Source organism: Adiantum capillus-veneris, chromosome 3 (assembly GCF_014529385.1).
Source record: "Adiantum capillus-veneris isolate H3 chromosome 3, ASM1452938v2, whole genome shotgun sequence".
In the NCBI taxonomy this organism is placed as follows: domain Eukaryota; kingdom Viridiplantae; phylum Streptophyta; class Polypodiopsida; order Polypodiales; family Pteridaceae; genus Adiantum; species Adiantum capillus-veneris.
Window position 1 is genome coordinate 128587876 of NC_140933.1, and position 17206 is coordinate 128605081.

The 17206-nt window shown below is 43.3% G+C and overlaps 1 protein-coding gene across 2 annotated transcripts in view; it reads right to left on the reverse strand.

Annotated features, from left to right (window-relative positions):
• Nucleotides 1-2664: 2664 nt before the first annotated feature.
• The window catches only part of LOC147461694 (lipoyl synthase, mitochondrial-like), a 35467-nt gene continuing 20925 nt past the window's right edge, over nt 2665-17206 (reverse strand). The window contains exons 2-5 of one of the 2 annotated variants that reach the window (XM_086509168.1): nt 3759-3970; nt 3288-3667; nt 2973-3152; nt 2665-2873 (exon numbers count right to left, since the gene is read on the reverse strand). In XM_086509168.1, coding sequence (XP_086365294.1) covers nt 3012-3152; nt 3288-3667; nt 3759-3970 — 733 coding nt within the window. In that variant the 3' untranslated portion in view covers nt 2665-2873; nt 2973-3011. Of the gene's footprint in view, nt 3153-3287; nt 3668-3758; nt 3971-17206 lie in introns of both variants that reach the window. The other variant, XM_086509167.1, reaches the window with a different exon arrangement.

The window sequence follows — 17206 nt, forward strand, 5'->3', positions numbered from 1 at the left end:
CTTTCCTTCTAGCTTTCTTGTCAACACAAGTATGATATCTTTCCTCGCTATACACAACAAAGCTCAATAGCTTGATGGTAGAGTGTTGGCCTCTTACGCTCATGGGGTGGGTTCAACTCTCCTTCATGCAAGGGTTAAGAGGGCCTTCCTACGCATGCAGCCATCGATGCCAATAGAGCCTTCGAAGCCTCGATGTCGTAGAGTTGTCGATCGAGTTTGCCTTGGTCGGCGCCAGTGAGACGATTGCAGCTGGCTGTCGTTGTCTGTCTTCGTGCGTTGCACACAGAAACTGTGTCTGCATTCTTTTTGCTGCACAACAGTCGTATCGTTGTCTGCAAATCGTGGGAGAGAAGCAGCGCATCACAAGCACAAGCAACCCACTTTTTCCCTTTCCAAAAATAGCTCGGATACCAATGAAAAGGTAGTGGTAACACGTGTGCTAGTTTCCACCCAAACCGTACTATCTTATAGCCTCCCCCTAGCATACACACTTTCCGACCGTGCCGGTGACCTTGTGTAGGACCCATGTCCTTACAGCTTACTATGTTGTAATTTCATATGGTACGATATTGATTGTTTTTTCATTGTTGATATGGTTCGGTTGTTGTGTATAAACTTTAGATGATGAGCTATTGCTTTGCTTGACTTATTGATATGGCTTGGTTGTTGTGCTGCAAACTTAGATAAGGTGCCATTGATCGATTAATATGGTTTACATATTCTATTGTGTTGTAAGTTTGGAGTGATGAGCTATTGATTGGTTTAGAGTGTTGATATTTTCAATATCATGATGCTACTTATATAAATGATGTATCACGATTTGTTTTGAATTGGTTGATGTACATGTTTCGGTTGATATGGTTTGTGGTCACATTGATAGAAGCAAGTGACACATTATTTAAGTGGATACCCAATACTCATGCTATAGATTGCTACGGATCTTTCTTCTTTGAGGTGGATACATGACTCTTTGACAAAATGATCTCATCAATTTTCATGGGCTAAGCTAAACAGACTATCAAGGGTGATCCAGATGCTCATATGATCCTCCACTTGATACGTTGTACACACAAGATGCATTTAAACTTATTTGCAAGTGCTAATTTCTACAAGTTATGGATAGTACAACCCTTTAAGGCTTGAGCTCACAAAAGGGAATCAAAATGACCTATTGTCTTGTAGGAATGGAGGTTTTTATGCTCGTAGAGGCTTTTACCCTAGAGCAGTGAGATTCCACTTATTCATAGGGGAGTAGGCAGATAGGTGGCTCAATGATCCTTAAATGGTTTGGGGCTCCACTACACACTTTAGGCTAAAGACTATTCTTGTGTTGAAATGATTCTAAAAGATTGTCTAACTCACATAAGGTACCGTCGTCATATCTTATGTCCTATTTGCTCCAACTCCTCCTCTCTCTCTCTCTCTCTCTCTCTACATTCAAGGATAGGACCAAAACCTGATTCTTGAGTCGGCCCACTCAAGGCTGAAGTCTAGCTAGTTTTAGACCCTCATCTCTCATCTAGTATAAGATTAGGCATTGAGAGACTACTATTGACTAGCCAGCTTTGAGGGTGAAATAATGTCGTCAATCTATTGACTTGTTGCATGTGAAACCATGTTAGACAGATTAGTCTATGAAGACCTTGCACGTCGCGGCAAGATATTTCATTGTGTAGAAGGGGATGTCTAAAAGAGATGGAAACCTTTAACATGAGAAAAATTTAGATTAGAAACTTTGAAACCAAAGGTGAGTGATTTCCTCGGACACTTACTTATTTTGTCCCAGATTGAAAGACAAGTAGGCTGAACACTCAAATTCCTGTCTTAGGCAAAGTAGATTTCCACTGAAAGTGTTTCAATTGTTCACAATTTGATAGTTATGAATATATTTGGTTTATAGAGACCCTTAAGAATGAAATCTCTCATCTAATATAAGACTAGGTGGTGTCTAGCCTAGGAACTAGCGTTGACTAACCAGCTTTGATTGTGAAAGTGTGTTAATTTTTTTACTGCTTGCATATGTTTGTCAAAGAATGTAGTCAATTTATGGCTCCTTCCATTTACAACTATGTATGGCATAGTGGTTCATGGATTGTATTAATGAGTTATATAATCTGCAAAGACCTTGCAAAAGTAGTAACAATATATCTAGTTGTGTAGAAGGGGATGTCTAAGAGGAGATAAGAGACCTTTTAACATGAATAAAATTTCGGGTTGACACTTTGACACAATATTATCCGTGGGTAGTTACTTACTTTTGACACTATAATAGTTACTTATTTTTGTCCCAGATTGATTGTCCAAGTAGGCTCAACACTCAAATTCGCATCTTAACGAAAGCAAGTAGGTGCCCTTCTTTGAAAAGAGAAATACAATTCAACCTATGATACAAGTGTCTACATGTTGATTTTAACATGATATTCCTACTTGATTACTTACACTTGCACAATACACTCGCAGAGAAATATTCTCTTGTGACCCTAGGAGAATTTGATAATCCATTATCATCACCAATATATATAAAAGATTTAGGTGGATACACACCCAGAGTAGGATAATTCAGTCAAGCCTAAAAGAATTTATTTATTTTTATAAAAAAAAAACTCATCCGAAAGAGGGAGAAATTCACAAGCAATTAGAACAAGGCGTCTGGAGGCAGATGAGGGCACTACCAACAGCAAAGTTATGATATCATTTTCAAAGAATTGAGACATGATAGACCAGACATCAAGTCTTAAGGAAAAAAACAGAACAACAAAGCCCTCGCATGTGTTCACACACGACGATTGACATATCGAGATGTCGAAGTGTTGTGTGTGCCCATAACACCACCCAGAACATAGTGGCAATCAGAGGCTGTCATGCACAAACACCTGATCAGGCAGTGACAGGGCCGGGGCCCAAATATTTGGTCAGTCTTATGACGCCAAAAAAATAATATTAATTGCTCTTGAAATAAAAAATTAATTTACCAATTTCATAAGCACCATGACTTCTTTACAACATAAATATTAGCTTTGTACAGTGGCCACTCCCTTCGAACTGACTGACTCAGGTTTTTTTCTATCTTCCTCAATCATGGATTTGATGTAAAACTCCCCAGCTTTATAGGAAGATCGCACCAGAGGGCCTGAAGCAATATATCGAAAACCCTACAAAACACCACCAAGCGTAAAAACATTTTAATTTTTTTAACGCTTATTTGAAAACCTTTCCATGCAAAAGAGCACAACTAACTCAGCAGATCCAAAGTGTGTCAGATTGAGATACCAAAGTCTGAGAGTTACCATATCCATCCCAATTTTCCTGTATCCCTCAAAAGCTTCGGGTGTCACGTACTCAGATACAAGCATGTGCCGTTTGGTAGGTCGCATGTACTGCCCAAATGTCATAACATCAACGCCTGCATCCTTGACACGTTCCATGGTTCTGATAACTTGAGCTGGTGTCTCTCCACAGCCAAGCATGATAGATGTTTTTGTCAGAGTGCCTGGTGCAGCCATGGATTTGGCCATCTTCAAAACATCAAGCGACTGTTGAAAATTCGCCCGATGATCTCTCACAATACCCTGTAGTTCTTCAACTGTCTCGATATTATGAGCAAAGACATCAAGACCTGATCGAGCAAGCCGCTGAATGCAATCCTTGTCTCCTCTGAAGTCAGGAACTGAAATGCCAATGATATGAGTAAGGCCACTCAGCACCGAAATTTTTTGTCAAATAAAAGAAGAAATCTCACATGGAAACAACCTACCCACCAAGAGCCTCAACTAGCATGTTTGGTTTTTGTGCCTTGAGCTTTTCAACTGTTTCAGCAAAATGATTGCTGCCTTGATCGGGAAGATCGTCTCTATCTACACTTGTAATAACAATGTAGTCTAGACCCCATGCTGCAATAGCATCTGCCACCTTCGCCGGTTCATCGGGGTCAGGCGGAGGAGGGGTACGTGATGTCTTCACTGCACAGAACCTGGAAATTTCAACCAGCATACGCTTGAGTGACAAACAATCCCTTTCCAACTTCCACAAGCGAGCAATCAAACATCAAAGAATTAAGAGTCACTAAACATGTGTGTCACAAGACGAGCACCACGTGCCAACGGAAAAGAACAGACTGAACAGACTTTTAACACTTCAAATAACAACTAAACGGAAAGAGATAGATGACGCAAGGAGTGGCGAAGTTCCACCCCAGAGAGCATTGGCCCCAAACCTTGGCACCCCTTTCAGTATTCCTTTATATTACTTGAACTCAGTACAATGCCGGTACTCCACCCTCCGCACCTTCGTACTTAAGCATGCCAGAGAATGAGCCCTTGGCTCATATTTAAAGGCCCTTGGCCATAAAAAGCAATTACATAATAATCTTTCAAACTCAAAAGCAACTGGTCTTCAAAAGCAGCCAGCGCAAAAGCAGGAATCCGTACAGCTCTGCCACGTCAGCAGCCAACGTGAAACACAAAAATCCGTATATTCTGCCACGTCAACAGGCCAGTGTAAAATGCGGAAATCCGTACAATCTACCACGTCAACAGGCCAACATAAAATCCAGAAATCCGTACAACTGTCGTCACATTATCAACTCGCAAATTAGCATGTGTATGCGCGCGCGTGCGTACGCTGGTCGAGCTTTATTTTAATGCCTTTTATGTCACTTGGGCCCCATCGGACGGGGTCCCATAAGTTGGTGGGAACTTCTTCCTCTTCTTCTTCTACTGCTTCTACTTCTTAGCCCTCGGCCAGGATCTGAAGGTTGGCTCCGTTCTTCAACGACTTGACACGTTAGCAGTTTGTGACATCCTCCCTTCTTGAAAGAAAGTAATTGTCCGCGATTACAGCATATCTGCAAAACAACTCAAGTTAGCTCAAAAAAAATTTGGAGGGTCATTCCGAGGGACAATCAGTTTTCTCATTCCAAATCGGAGCTCTTAATTTCCTGGGTCGTTGGCTTCCCAAAGAATCTCATCCAATAAGGAGTCTCATTCCAGATCGGAACTCTTGATATACTGGGTCGTTGACTTTCCAAAAGTATCTCATCCGATAAGGAATATTCAGTGGGTGGCACATCACAATGCAACACAAATGCTCACATATGCATGCTACAAGACATAGAAACATAAAGCCGCCGATGAACACTCCTCTCGCATGACCTAACAAGGTCCGGGCCGGGAGATATTCAAAGATTCCTTCATCACTCCTCCCGCATAACCTAAAAAGGTCCGGGCCGGGAGATATTACAACCAAACACCCCCCAGACCGCAGCCTGCGTCGTTTGGAGGTGCTAAGAGTAACCATTGCTCAAGACTTCTTAATACTACTCCCGCATAACTTAATACTCCTCTCGCATAACCATCCAGGTCCGGGCCGGGAGTAACAACAACATCATTTTTCAAGCATTCAAATCCCCCCCCCCCCCCCCCCTCCCCAATAGCCACAAGGGTCCGGGCCATGAGTATGTGCAAGCATTCTCAAACATCATTTCTCACTACTCCACCCAGGAGCAAATTACCAATCAATGAAACCGGCATTAAAACGAGAGTCGAACAATTCAAATCGACACCAAGACGGGTTACCATCCATTTCAAACAGATTCCAAACACGATCACCAAACAAGTTCTCAAGCAGATTCAAATTAAAAAAGCAATTTCGACATTAGTCGAGCTTGAAAAGTCGACTAACTTTCCATCCTGAATCTGTACCAAAAATTAGGGTTAGGTTCCTTCCATAAGCTCATAGCCGGGCCGGGTCGTCTTTGTGAACTGTTTTGACGTGAATCTTTGTTGTGTTGCGGTAGAATCTTGACTTGGGGTATCCAAGTTTGTTACAATTGCTAAGTCTTGGGACTACCATCACCGCCACAGGAACACTGCTTGTCGAGGCTTGTTTCGACATTCAAGAGTTTATGGATCATGCCATGGTGGCGCCCCTTTCGGTATTTCTTTTTATATTAATCTATGTTCAAAGTACAAAGAGGACCCGCGGGTGCTCACTTTCACACTCTGCATCTAGATGCTCCGAGTAATGAGCCCCAAAGGCCACTTATAAAGATTACATGGGGTTACTAAAAGCAGAGTCCCCCAAAAGCTTCAAACTCAAAAGCAAAGTTCCCAAAAGGAATTGAACTTCCAAAAGCTTCTAAAAACAACCAACGCAATTTAGGAAAAATCCATACAGTTGTCAGCAGAATTCACAGACATCCGTACACTGCCACGTCAACATGTCAACGTAATTTCCAATTGTCCGTACAGTGCCACGTTAGCTCGTCGACGCAATATCGGGGGGCCAGTCACGTTACCAGTTTGTGACACACCCCCCTCTTGAAAGAATTATAATCGCCCTCAATTACGCCTGCAAAATAGATAGAGGCCATAAACTGTCTTAGTAGACACTGACTGTTAGTACCGACACACTAGACACAACACATCTAGTACTTGTACAAATCGACAGTCACATCACTGGACATCACTTGGCATCACATGACAAATCACATATAAATTCATTCCAAATCTCAGACCATGATTAATCGGCAACGTATTTAATGATCGCAGCTAGATCCATTCTGGACCTCATGTAACAGACTGTTAGGTGCAGTGGAATGAATGTTTGCGCTTTGCTCAAGATGAGTGCTCCGAACTGTACTCAAGGTTCCTTTTGTTCTTACGGAAGGTAGAGCATTCCATTCTTAATGAGAGAATGCTATGATCACAAACAAAGTGAATAGACACTGTGCATGCAAGTGTATGAGATAGAGAGAAAAGAGAGATACGACACCAGAGACGTTGTAAAACCCTCCTCCGAAGGCCCCACTCTCGTCGGCGAGAGTGGTCTACTTATGATTGCACAAAGTAATACAATGTCGATGCAGTGGACTCATGCAACTTGGAACTATGCCAATGACGAAGACAGGGATAACAACGACGACTTAGGGGCCGGAATCTGCGGTCTTCTATCTGCTGTCCATAAAAACGCTATGGCTGAAAATCTGGAACTGATTTCGGACTGCTGAAAAACGCTGTTTTGGCTGCGTTTTTGAAGGCTGAAAATGGGGATCTTTTGCAGGTGGCTAGGGCTAAACCTGCTGTTGTTCCTAAGACTGAAAACGCTGCTGCAATTTCTTCACTTCAAGCTGAAAATGAAAACGCTGGCAGCTCTTGAAAGCGTTAGTAAAAACGCTAGGGATCTGGGCATGTGGGTGATGACTGCAAAGCTGAAAAACACCAGCTTGGGGGGAGGTGGTGATGAAGACCAAAACGCTAGTGCTGAGGGTGGAAAACGCCAAGGGCTATGGTGATCTTGATGGTTCTTGCTGAGAAGGTGCTTGTTGAGCGGGGAGCTCCTACTGCCTCTTCTACCATTTAGTGCTAACTTGGGTTTGCTTATATATTTTCTTAGCAAAATTGCCCTACCTACTTTTGTCGGGAAGTCACTTAAATTAATAAGTGAAAAATGTCAAAAATAGGAAAAATAGGCTAAATGCATTGGAAAAAATCCCCTAACTAATTCTAATGGATTCTGATGGGATTACTGATGATCATGCTGTGTGCAACCAGAGGATATGCATCTATACTAAGTGACTGGGCATGCACGGTCTACGAATAGACTCACAAAAGTCCCAGATCACTTCTAATTCTAGACTGACTTGACTGACTGGACCCTGATCGTGTTGTAGCTTGTCCACGGACACATAGGGTTGGATGTGTCACGTGACATCCCCTCCTTTTCAAAGTGAGGTACTGGTACCGAATTGTATGGCGTCGAGGGAGATCGCCAATAGCATCCGGAATCCTAGAAGGAACTCTTCGCCGGCCCACACTGATGTGTGGGTCGTGCGGTGCTTGAACTTCATAAAGGTCTGCAACGTTTGCTTCTTTGGGCCGTGCCGAAAGCGACACAAAGTCTTCTCTGGCTCCTTCAATGCTTCAACTTCGTCGAGAGGCATGCTTCTTTCTTCTTCAAGAATCTCCATGGCTGAAAATTCCTGAAACCATTTCCAACACAAAACCATGAACATACATATTCCATGTAAAGTGAGTGAACAAAATCTTGTCTTCCTCAAAGACTGTGCATGCAATGTAGATGAACAAAGAGGCGGAGTGCTAAACCGTTCACCGCATACACACAAACAATGAGATCGAATCTTGTCATGCTGATCTAAATCAGTCAACTGTGGCAAAACACAATGAAAATGCCCACGCTTGGTGCTCATATTTTCATGTGCTCTTTTGGAAACTGTCTCATGTCAAAGAAGAGACATGGAATGTGACTTCCTTACATACATACTTTTCAGCTTTTCATGAAAAATCCGCATACATTCGTGCTCATCCATGAGTGAAACGTGCTCAATGTGCAAATGTCATGCCTAGTAAAAGGGATCACATAAAGACGCTGACTAAAATACAAGAAACGATCACGAATGAAACACTCGAACAATGCGTGCGTATCAATCATGCGAATACATAATACTTCCGGTGAGGGTTCTTTGGACCTAGGCTCGAGAGCCAAGATCGATCCTTCGTGATTGATCGAATCTGCAACGAGGTTAGCTTCGCTAGAAAAAGCATCCACTAGCACATCATCCTTGTGAACAATCACATCATCTTCATGCAAATCATCATGCTTGTGAGAAATCACATCTTGATCATGCAAAACATCATGCTTGTCATTGTCATCCAAATCATTATGCAAATCATTGTCATTCAAATCATTATGATGTTCACAATCATGCAAATCCTGTGTATCACGCTTTGGAGAAGAAGAGACTGAGAGAGTCTCCATTCCCCAAATCTCTTGCATCTGTGCCTGCACTTGAGAATAGAGTCGCCAGAACTCTTTGTTATGTCGATCGCTCTGTTCTTGTATTGCTTTGGTCTCTGCTTGTCTTTCTTTGTGACTTTCTTTTTCTTCCAAGTCGTACTGACGCAATATGGCTGCCATTCCTGCTTTGTATTCACGATCTATGGCTGCCCTTTGTTCTTCGTAGGCCTTTCTTTCTGCTTTTCTTTCTTCGCGTTCTAATTGTCTTTCCTTAAACAACTGCTTCAACTCCTCCATAGGAGTTAGTGCAATCTTTGTCGTAGATGGGGAAGAGGGAGGGTCGGAAAAACCTCCTGGTGGGGAAAATTCTTCTTCCCATCTCTCATGCTCATCACCTCCAAGCGAAGTATCCATTCCGCTTCGAGTGATGACCATTCTGCAATTGTGGGTTCTTGTGGGTTCTTAAGTTCACGAGAAACTTGGGTTCTTGGGGTTCTTGGGGTTCTTGGGTTCTTAAGTTCACGAGGACTTGGGTTCTTGAGATTCTTGGGTTCTTGAGATTCTTGGGTTCTTAAGTTCACGAGGACTTGGGTTCTTGAGATTCTTGGGTTCTTGAGGGTCTTGAGGTTCTTGGGGTTTTCTTTCTCTTGCAAACCGTGTTTGAGAAGGATCTTCTCTTCACCCGAGTTCTACTCTTTTCCGCGGACGCACCCCTTGGCGGCCTTGCGCTCACACCAAGGTTGCTTTTTCCTACCTCACGTCGATTGGCCGGCCGATAAGTACACGGTCCGCTGTCAATGAGTGACAAGAGACACAAGGGGAGGCTAAACAAGCCCTTCTTTCTTGGGATTCCCGTCACTCTTCAAAAACACGATGAGGAATCGACACGCCCAAGCGGACTTGGGTTCGTGCAACCGCAACAAGCAAAAAAAATTCTTGTGATTCTTGTGGTTCTTTCCTTGAGTGATACAAAACACTGCCAAAGCTCTAATACCAATGTTAGGTGCAGCGGAATGAATGTTTGCGCTTTGCTTAAGATGAGTGCTCCGAACTGTGCTCAAGGTTCCTTTTGTTCTTATGGAAGGTAGAGCCTTCCGTTCTTAATGAGAGAATGCTATGATCACAAACAAAGTGAATGGACACTATCGTGCAAGTGTATGAGACTGAGAGATAGAGAGAAAAGAGAGATACGACACCAGAGACATTGTAAAACCCTCCTCCAAAGGCCCCACTCTCGTCGACGCGAGTGGTTACTTATGATTGCACAAAGTGGTACAATGACGATGCAATGGACTGATGCAACTTGGAACTATGCCGATGACGATGACGACTTAGGGGCTGAAATCTGCGGTCTTCTATCTGCTGTCCATAAAAACGCTATGGCTGAAAATCTGGGACTGATTTCGGACTGCTGAAAAACGCTGTTTTGGCTGCGTTTTTGAAGGCTGAAAATGGGGATCTTCTGCAGGTGGCTAGGGCTGAATCTGCTGCTGTTCCTAAGGCTGAAAATGCTGCTGCAATTTCTTCACTTCAGGCTGAAAATGAAAACACTGGCAGCTCTTGAAAGCGCTAGTAAAAACGCTAGGGATCTGGGCATGTGGGCGATGACTACAAAGCTGAAAAACGCCAGCTTGGGGGGAGGTGGTAGTGCTGAGGGTGGAAAACGCCAAGGGCTATGGTGATCTTGATGGTTCTTGCTGAGAAGGTGCCTGTTAAGCGGGGAGCTCCTGGCACCTGCTGCCTCTTCTGCCATTTAGTGCTACCTTGGGTTTGCTTATATATTTTCTTAGCAAAATTGCCCTACCTACTTTTGTTGCAAAAGTCACTTAAATTAATAAGTGAAAAATGTCAAAAATAGGGAAAATAGGCTAAATGCACTGGAAAATTCCCCTCACTGATTCTAATGGATTCTGATGGGATTACTGATGATCATGTTGTGCTAAGTGACTGGGCATGCACGGACTACGAATAGACTCACAAAAGTGCCAGATCACTTCTAATTCTAGACTGACTGGACTGACTGAACCCTGATCATGCTATAGCTTGTCCACGGACACATAGGGTTGGATGTGTCACGTGACACAAACTTGGACACTCCAAGTCAAGAATCGACCACGAGAGCACCAAATAACCACTTCAAAAGAGTTCACAGTTCACAATAGATTTACACTGGCCCAACGGAGTTCCGTGCCTAGAGATATTGGCCCCAAAGACTAGCGCCCCTTTCAGTATTTCTTTTTGTATTAATTTGACTTCAAAGTACAAGAGTGGTTGGGTCTCTGTCACAAGACGAGCATCCCGTGCCAATAGAAAAGAACAGACTGAACAACTTTAAGCACTTCAAATAACAACTGAATTGAAATAGAGAGAAACGACACGCGACACGGAGTGGCGGAATTCCACCCTAGACAGTATTGGCCCCAAACCTTGGCGCTCCTTTCAGTATTTCTTTACATTGCATCAACACAGTACAAGCCAGTACTCCAAACTCTGCACCTTCTCCAGGAAGCATGAGCCCTAACCTCATATTTAAAGGCCCTTGGCCTAAAAAGCAATTACAATGAAAATCCTTCAAAACTCAAAAGCTTCGGGTCCAAAAGCAAAGCCAAAAAACTGTCAGCGTAAATCACGGAAATCCGTACAACTTGCCACGTCATCAGCCAACGCAAAACGTGGGAATCTGCCCTTAGGGTTAGGGTTAGGGTTTCCGCAGTTTTAGGGTTTCTAGCAACAAAATTAGGGTTTGCAAGTTTTAGGGTTAGAGTTTTTAAAATTAGGGTTTGCACGTTATAAGGTTAGGGTTTCCAGACATAGGGTTTCAGCGATTAGGGTTTTTGGCAAAAATTAGGGTTAGGGTTTCTGCTCTGGGGCAACCACGTCATCACTTGACACTTCTTCTCTTACTTGTTCTTCTTAGGGTTTAGACCCCTCGGCCGGTAGCTCCGTTCTTCAGTAGGTCGACACGTCAGCAGTTAGTTACATCTTCCCTTCTTGAAAGAGAGTAATCGTCCTCAATTACAGCATATCTGCAAAACAACTCAAGTAAGCTCAAAAATTTCCGAGGGACATTCCGAGGGACAATCAGTTTGCTCTTTTGATCAAGGAGTTAGCTTCTCCTTTCTGCTCTTTTGATCAAGGAGTTAGCTTCTCCTTTCTGCTCTTTTGATCAAGGAGTTAGCTTCTCCTTTCGTCCAGATCAGAACTCTTGATATTCCGACGTAGTAAAATTAGCCATCACACCCAGACTGTATTGATCTTCCACGGATGTCTTGATGCACTAAAATTACATACCAAGGCAATCTCACCCAATTAGGAATATTCAGTAATTGGCACATCACAATGCAACACAAATGCATGTTACAAGACAGAGAAACATAAAGCCGCCGATGAACACTCCACCCACATAACCTAACAAGGTCCGGGCCGCGAGATATTCAACGACTCCCTCATCACTCCTCCCGCATAACCTAAAAAAGTCCGGACCGGGAGATATAGAGGCCTTTTACAACCAAACGCCCCCCAGACCGCAGCCTACGTCGTTTGAAGGTGCTGAGAGTAACCACTGCTCAGACTTCTTAATACTCCTCCCGCATAACCATCTGGGCCCGGGCCAAGAGTCACAACAACAATTATTTTACAAGCATACAACCAAACGCTCCCCAGGCATCGGCCTGTGTCATTCGGTGGTTCTCAAACATACAATGAAACGCTTCCCAAGCATCGGCTTGCGTCATTCGGAGGTTTTCAAACATACAACGAAACGCTCCCCAGGCATCTGTCTGCGTCGTTTCGAGGTTCAAACAATACCAAAATGGTATTTCTAACTTCTCCACCCGGGAGTAAAATCACCAATCATTGAACCAGTATCAAACCAGAGTCAAAAAATTCAAATCGGCACCAAAACAGGTTCAAAACAGATACCATCCATTTCAAACAAATTCCAAACAGGATCACCAAACAAGATCAAACAGAACTCAAACTTAAAAAGCAATCTCGACATTAGTCGAGCTCGAAAAGTCGACTGACTTTCCATCCTGAAACCTGCACCAAAAATTAGGGTTAGGTTTCTTCCATAAGGTCGTCGCCGAGCACAGCATGGCCCATCAGCTCTTGGACAAATAATGTTTCTTTGGCGGCGATGGTAGTCCCAAGATAGCAATCACACTAGATCTCTTGCTCGTGAAGAGACATCTACTGCGAGATATCGAGAAATTTCAAGTTATAATCTGCTAGGGATTCCATGGCAAGCATTTCAGGATGCCCCACTCTGCCAGAAGTTGCACTCCGAAGGAAGATGTCAGAAACCATACAACTTCGAGCAAAAATTTTCTTGAAAGTTTGCCAAGTACTTGGAGTATGCTGCTTGGTAGCTGTAAAAATCAAAATCTACATGGCACTGCTTCTAAGAAAAAAAACAATGACTTGAAACAAACCTGGATCCTTCGCTTGCAAGTATGCTGCTTGGTAGCTGTAAAAATCAACATCTACATGGCACTGCTTCTAAGAAAAAAAACAGTGACTTGAAACAAACCTGGATCCTTCGCTTGCAAGTGATCTTAATTGGCTTATGCCCTATAAGACACTGCGGGGAAGACGGGAGCGCGCCCGATGGGCGATGAAGTAAGGGTGGGAGTGCCTAATAAGTCCGGGTTGTAGGGCGAGGATACCTCAAATAAAATAAAGCTCTATCTGCTCTTTTGTAGGACCGGTATGCTTTCAGAAAAGCACACGTCTGATGCTCTGATACCACTGTCACGAGGCGAGCACCACGTGCCAATAGAAAAGGACAGACTGAACAACTTTAAGCACTTCAAATAACAACTGAACTGAAATAGAGAGAGACGACACGCGACACGGAGTGGCGGAATTCCATCCCAGAGAGTATTGGCCCCAAACCTTGGCGCCCCTTTCGGTATTTCTTTATATTGCATCAACACAGTACAAGCCGGTACTCCAGACTCTGCACCTTCTCCAAGAAACATGCCAGAGGATGAGCCCTAACCTCATATCTAAAGGCCCTTGGCCTAAAAAGCAATTACAATGAAAAGCCTTCAAAACTCAAAAGCTTCTGGTCCAAAAGCAAAGCCAAAAAACTGTCAGCGTAAATCACAAAAATCCGTACAGCTTGCCACATCATCAGCCAACGCATAGCGCAGAGATCTGCCCTTAGGGTTAGGGTTAGAGTTTCTGCAATTTTAGGGTTTTTGGCAGCAAAATTAGGGTTTGCAAGTTTTAGGGTTAGGGTTTCCAGAATTAGGATTTCAACAGTTAGGGTTTCTGGCATAAATTAGAGTTAAGGTTTCTGCTCTCGGACAACCACGTCAGTACTTTGTGACACTTCTTCTGTTACTTGTTCTTCTTAGAGTTTATACCCCTCGGCCAGTAGCTCCGTTCTTCAGAAGGTCCACACATCAACAGTTTCTTACAGTCTCACTCTCAGACTCTGCGTCTAGATGCTCTGCAGAGTGGGAGCCCAAGCCACTTATTTATTTACAAGGGATGCCAAAAAGCAGAGCTCAAAAGCTTAAAATCAAAAGCTTGAAAATAAAGCAAATGCTCTTTCTCTCACAAGCTCTCTTGAGCTTCTTAAAATAAAGCAAAATCGTACAATACAACATGCCTGTGGAAAGGGAACGCATAAAGACGGTGACGAAAATACAAGAACCGTCACGAATGAAACACTCAAACAATGCGTGCTGACTAATCATACGAACACACAATACTTCCTGCGGTTCTTTAGGCCTCGACTCGAGAGCCAAGATTGGTTCTGCGTGATTGATCGTATCGGCAACGAGGCTAAGCTTCACTAGAAAAATCATCATCTAAACCATCATCCTTGTAAACAATCATATCTTTATCATGCAAAACATGTGTGTCGTGCTTTGGAGAAGAAAAGACTGAGAGAGTCTCCTTCTCCTGTTCTTTTTCGTGTATCGTTTCGTGTGTCCTTTCATGTTCTTTGTCATGCAAAAAATCATGCTTCTCTAGAATGAGACTGCGTGTTTTATCCTCATCCAAAACATGAGTGAGAGATTAGTGACATAGATGGAATCTTAGTATCACATTGAAGAACCACGAGAGGTGCTCCTTCAACTGCGAGATTAAGAGTGTTTTCTTTCCAACAAACTTGTGGATTATGACCTTTAAACCACTTAATACCAAAAATCAAATCGTATCCTGAGAGCGGAGAAATCGCAAACTTTCGACGAAAACGGACATTTTGAATGGACACGGTCACATCAAGACATTCATGCGTAAACGAAGAGTGCATGCCAGGAGCAAACCAGAAGCCGCAATAGGATCAGTGGGTCGAGCTTCTAGACGTGCGCTCTGCACGGGAGAGTCGCTAATCACATCATGCATACTACCAGAATCAAAGAAGACCAAAATGCATTGACCATTCACATAACCATAACAATGCATGAGAAATGCATCGGCATGATCATGAGAAACTTGGGACACATTAGTGTGCTCTCTGATTGCATTAATAGAAGATGTGAACTCTAGGTTCTTTTGTAGGTTCATTCTTAGGACAATCTCGTCTTAGGTGACCCTTAGTGTGACATTGATAACATCTACCTTCCTAAGAATAAATGACTTGTTTTGTTGCCGTTGTGTATCCTCCTTAAATTCCATGTGCAATTTTTTCATCTGGGGTGAGCTTAGGTTTAGCAAGTGTGTTAGCTTTACCCTTAGATTCATTTTAAGAGTTCTTTTTTGAAGAATTAAAGGAAGATTGGCTAGAAGAGTTACTGTTCTTACCATTCTTCCGTTCTTTGGGCTCTCAAGAGTCTGAGAGGTACTCTCCTTAGGCTTTCCTTTGTTGTGCTTCATCGCTTGGGAAAGAGCAATTGCTACCGCCTTGTTGAGATCCACGGGGTCGAAGACTTCTACATCAAACTTGATATACTCGTCCAACCAGAAAAGGAATGCCTCTTTGCGCTCATCATCCGATTCGCGTAATTGGGTGCCGAGCTGCAAAACACGGTGAAAGAAAGACATGACTGGTATACCATTTTGCTTGAGATTGCGCCAATCTTCTTTCAACCATGCTAAGTATTGAGGTGGCATAAACCTCGCCTTGAGCTTGTCTTGGCAGTCAGCCCAATTGACGGAAAGGGGCACACCTTCTTCGACTTCCTCTAGGTGCGAGGTAAACCATACCTCTTGCCATGTGTGATACAATTAGTGGCATCCCCAACAAGATACATGGCTGACGTCAAAACTTTGCTATTTCATGTTTTCTTAGTTGTCGCAAAGTAAGCATTAAATTGATGTAACCAAGAATGAATACCATTAGCATCCATCTTACCATAATACTTACTGAACGTCAACTTCTCAGCGACGGGATTGTTGAAATCCGCTTCTCGACTTGTGCTACCTAATGATTCTTTGATTGGCTCGGACTTCGAGTTGAGTATCTGTAGGACCAACTCTTGCATGCGTTGATCTCTCTGCGCCTCACGTTCTAATTCCAAGGCCGCTCGTCTGTCTTCCGCCGCTATGCGTTGGGCTTCACGTGCTTGCTCACGCTCAAGCTCAATAGTTGCCTTTCTTTCTTCGGTCGCCAAGCGCGCTCACGCTCAAAGGTTACCCTTCTTTCTTCGGTCACCAAGCACGCTCGCAATCAAAGGTGGCGCGTTGCACCTCTTGTTGTAGCATCATGTCCATCATCGACTTGACCAAAGCCTCCATAGGATTTGGTGCAAACGGTGGCGTAGATGGAGAAGTAGGAGGGTCAGAAAAACCTATTGGTGGGGAAAATTCCTCTTCACGACCTCCATGCTCATCGCATTCATGCAAAGTATCCAATCCGCTTCGGGTGATGACAATACACTGAGATCTTGGGTACTTAGTCCGCGAGGAACTTGGGTTCTTGAGGTTCTTGAGGTTCTTTTGTCACAAAGTGATGACGTGGCGGACAGCAAAAACCCTTAAAAAACCTGCAAACCCTAATTTCTGCCACAAACCCTAATTTCTGAAAATCACGGAGGTCAACCAAAAAAAAAAGGGATATTTTTGAGCGACGCAAATCTCAGCTTTTGGCCAGAAAAGCATAATTGCTTTTTATTGCTCTCATTGAGAGAGAGAGAGAGAGAGAGAGAGAGAGAGAGAGAGAGAGAGAGAGAGAGAGAGAGAGAGAGAGAGAGAAAAAGAAAGAAAGAAAGAAAGAAAGATTTTTAACGTCTATGTCAGGCCGAAATCGGCCTATGAGACAAATCAAATGTACATGGCGTGTATGTCATCCGTCTATCGGAAAGACAAATGAAACAAAACTGATACAAAACTGAACTGAATGTAGGTAATGGAGTATCTGAGGAGGGATGGGGTTCTATCTCTAGGGGTATATGCATGTCTATATGCTCAAGGTAGTACAATCATGAGAATGCATCAAGCTCTCTAGCTCCATCCTGTACAAATGGGGGGATGTAAGATGTGGTACATGGGCGGG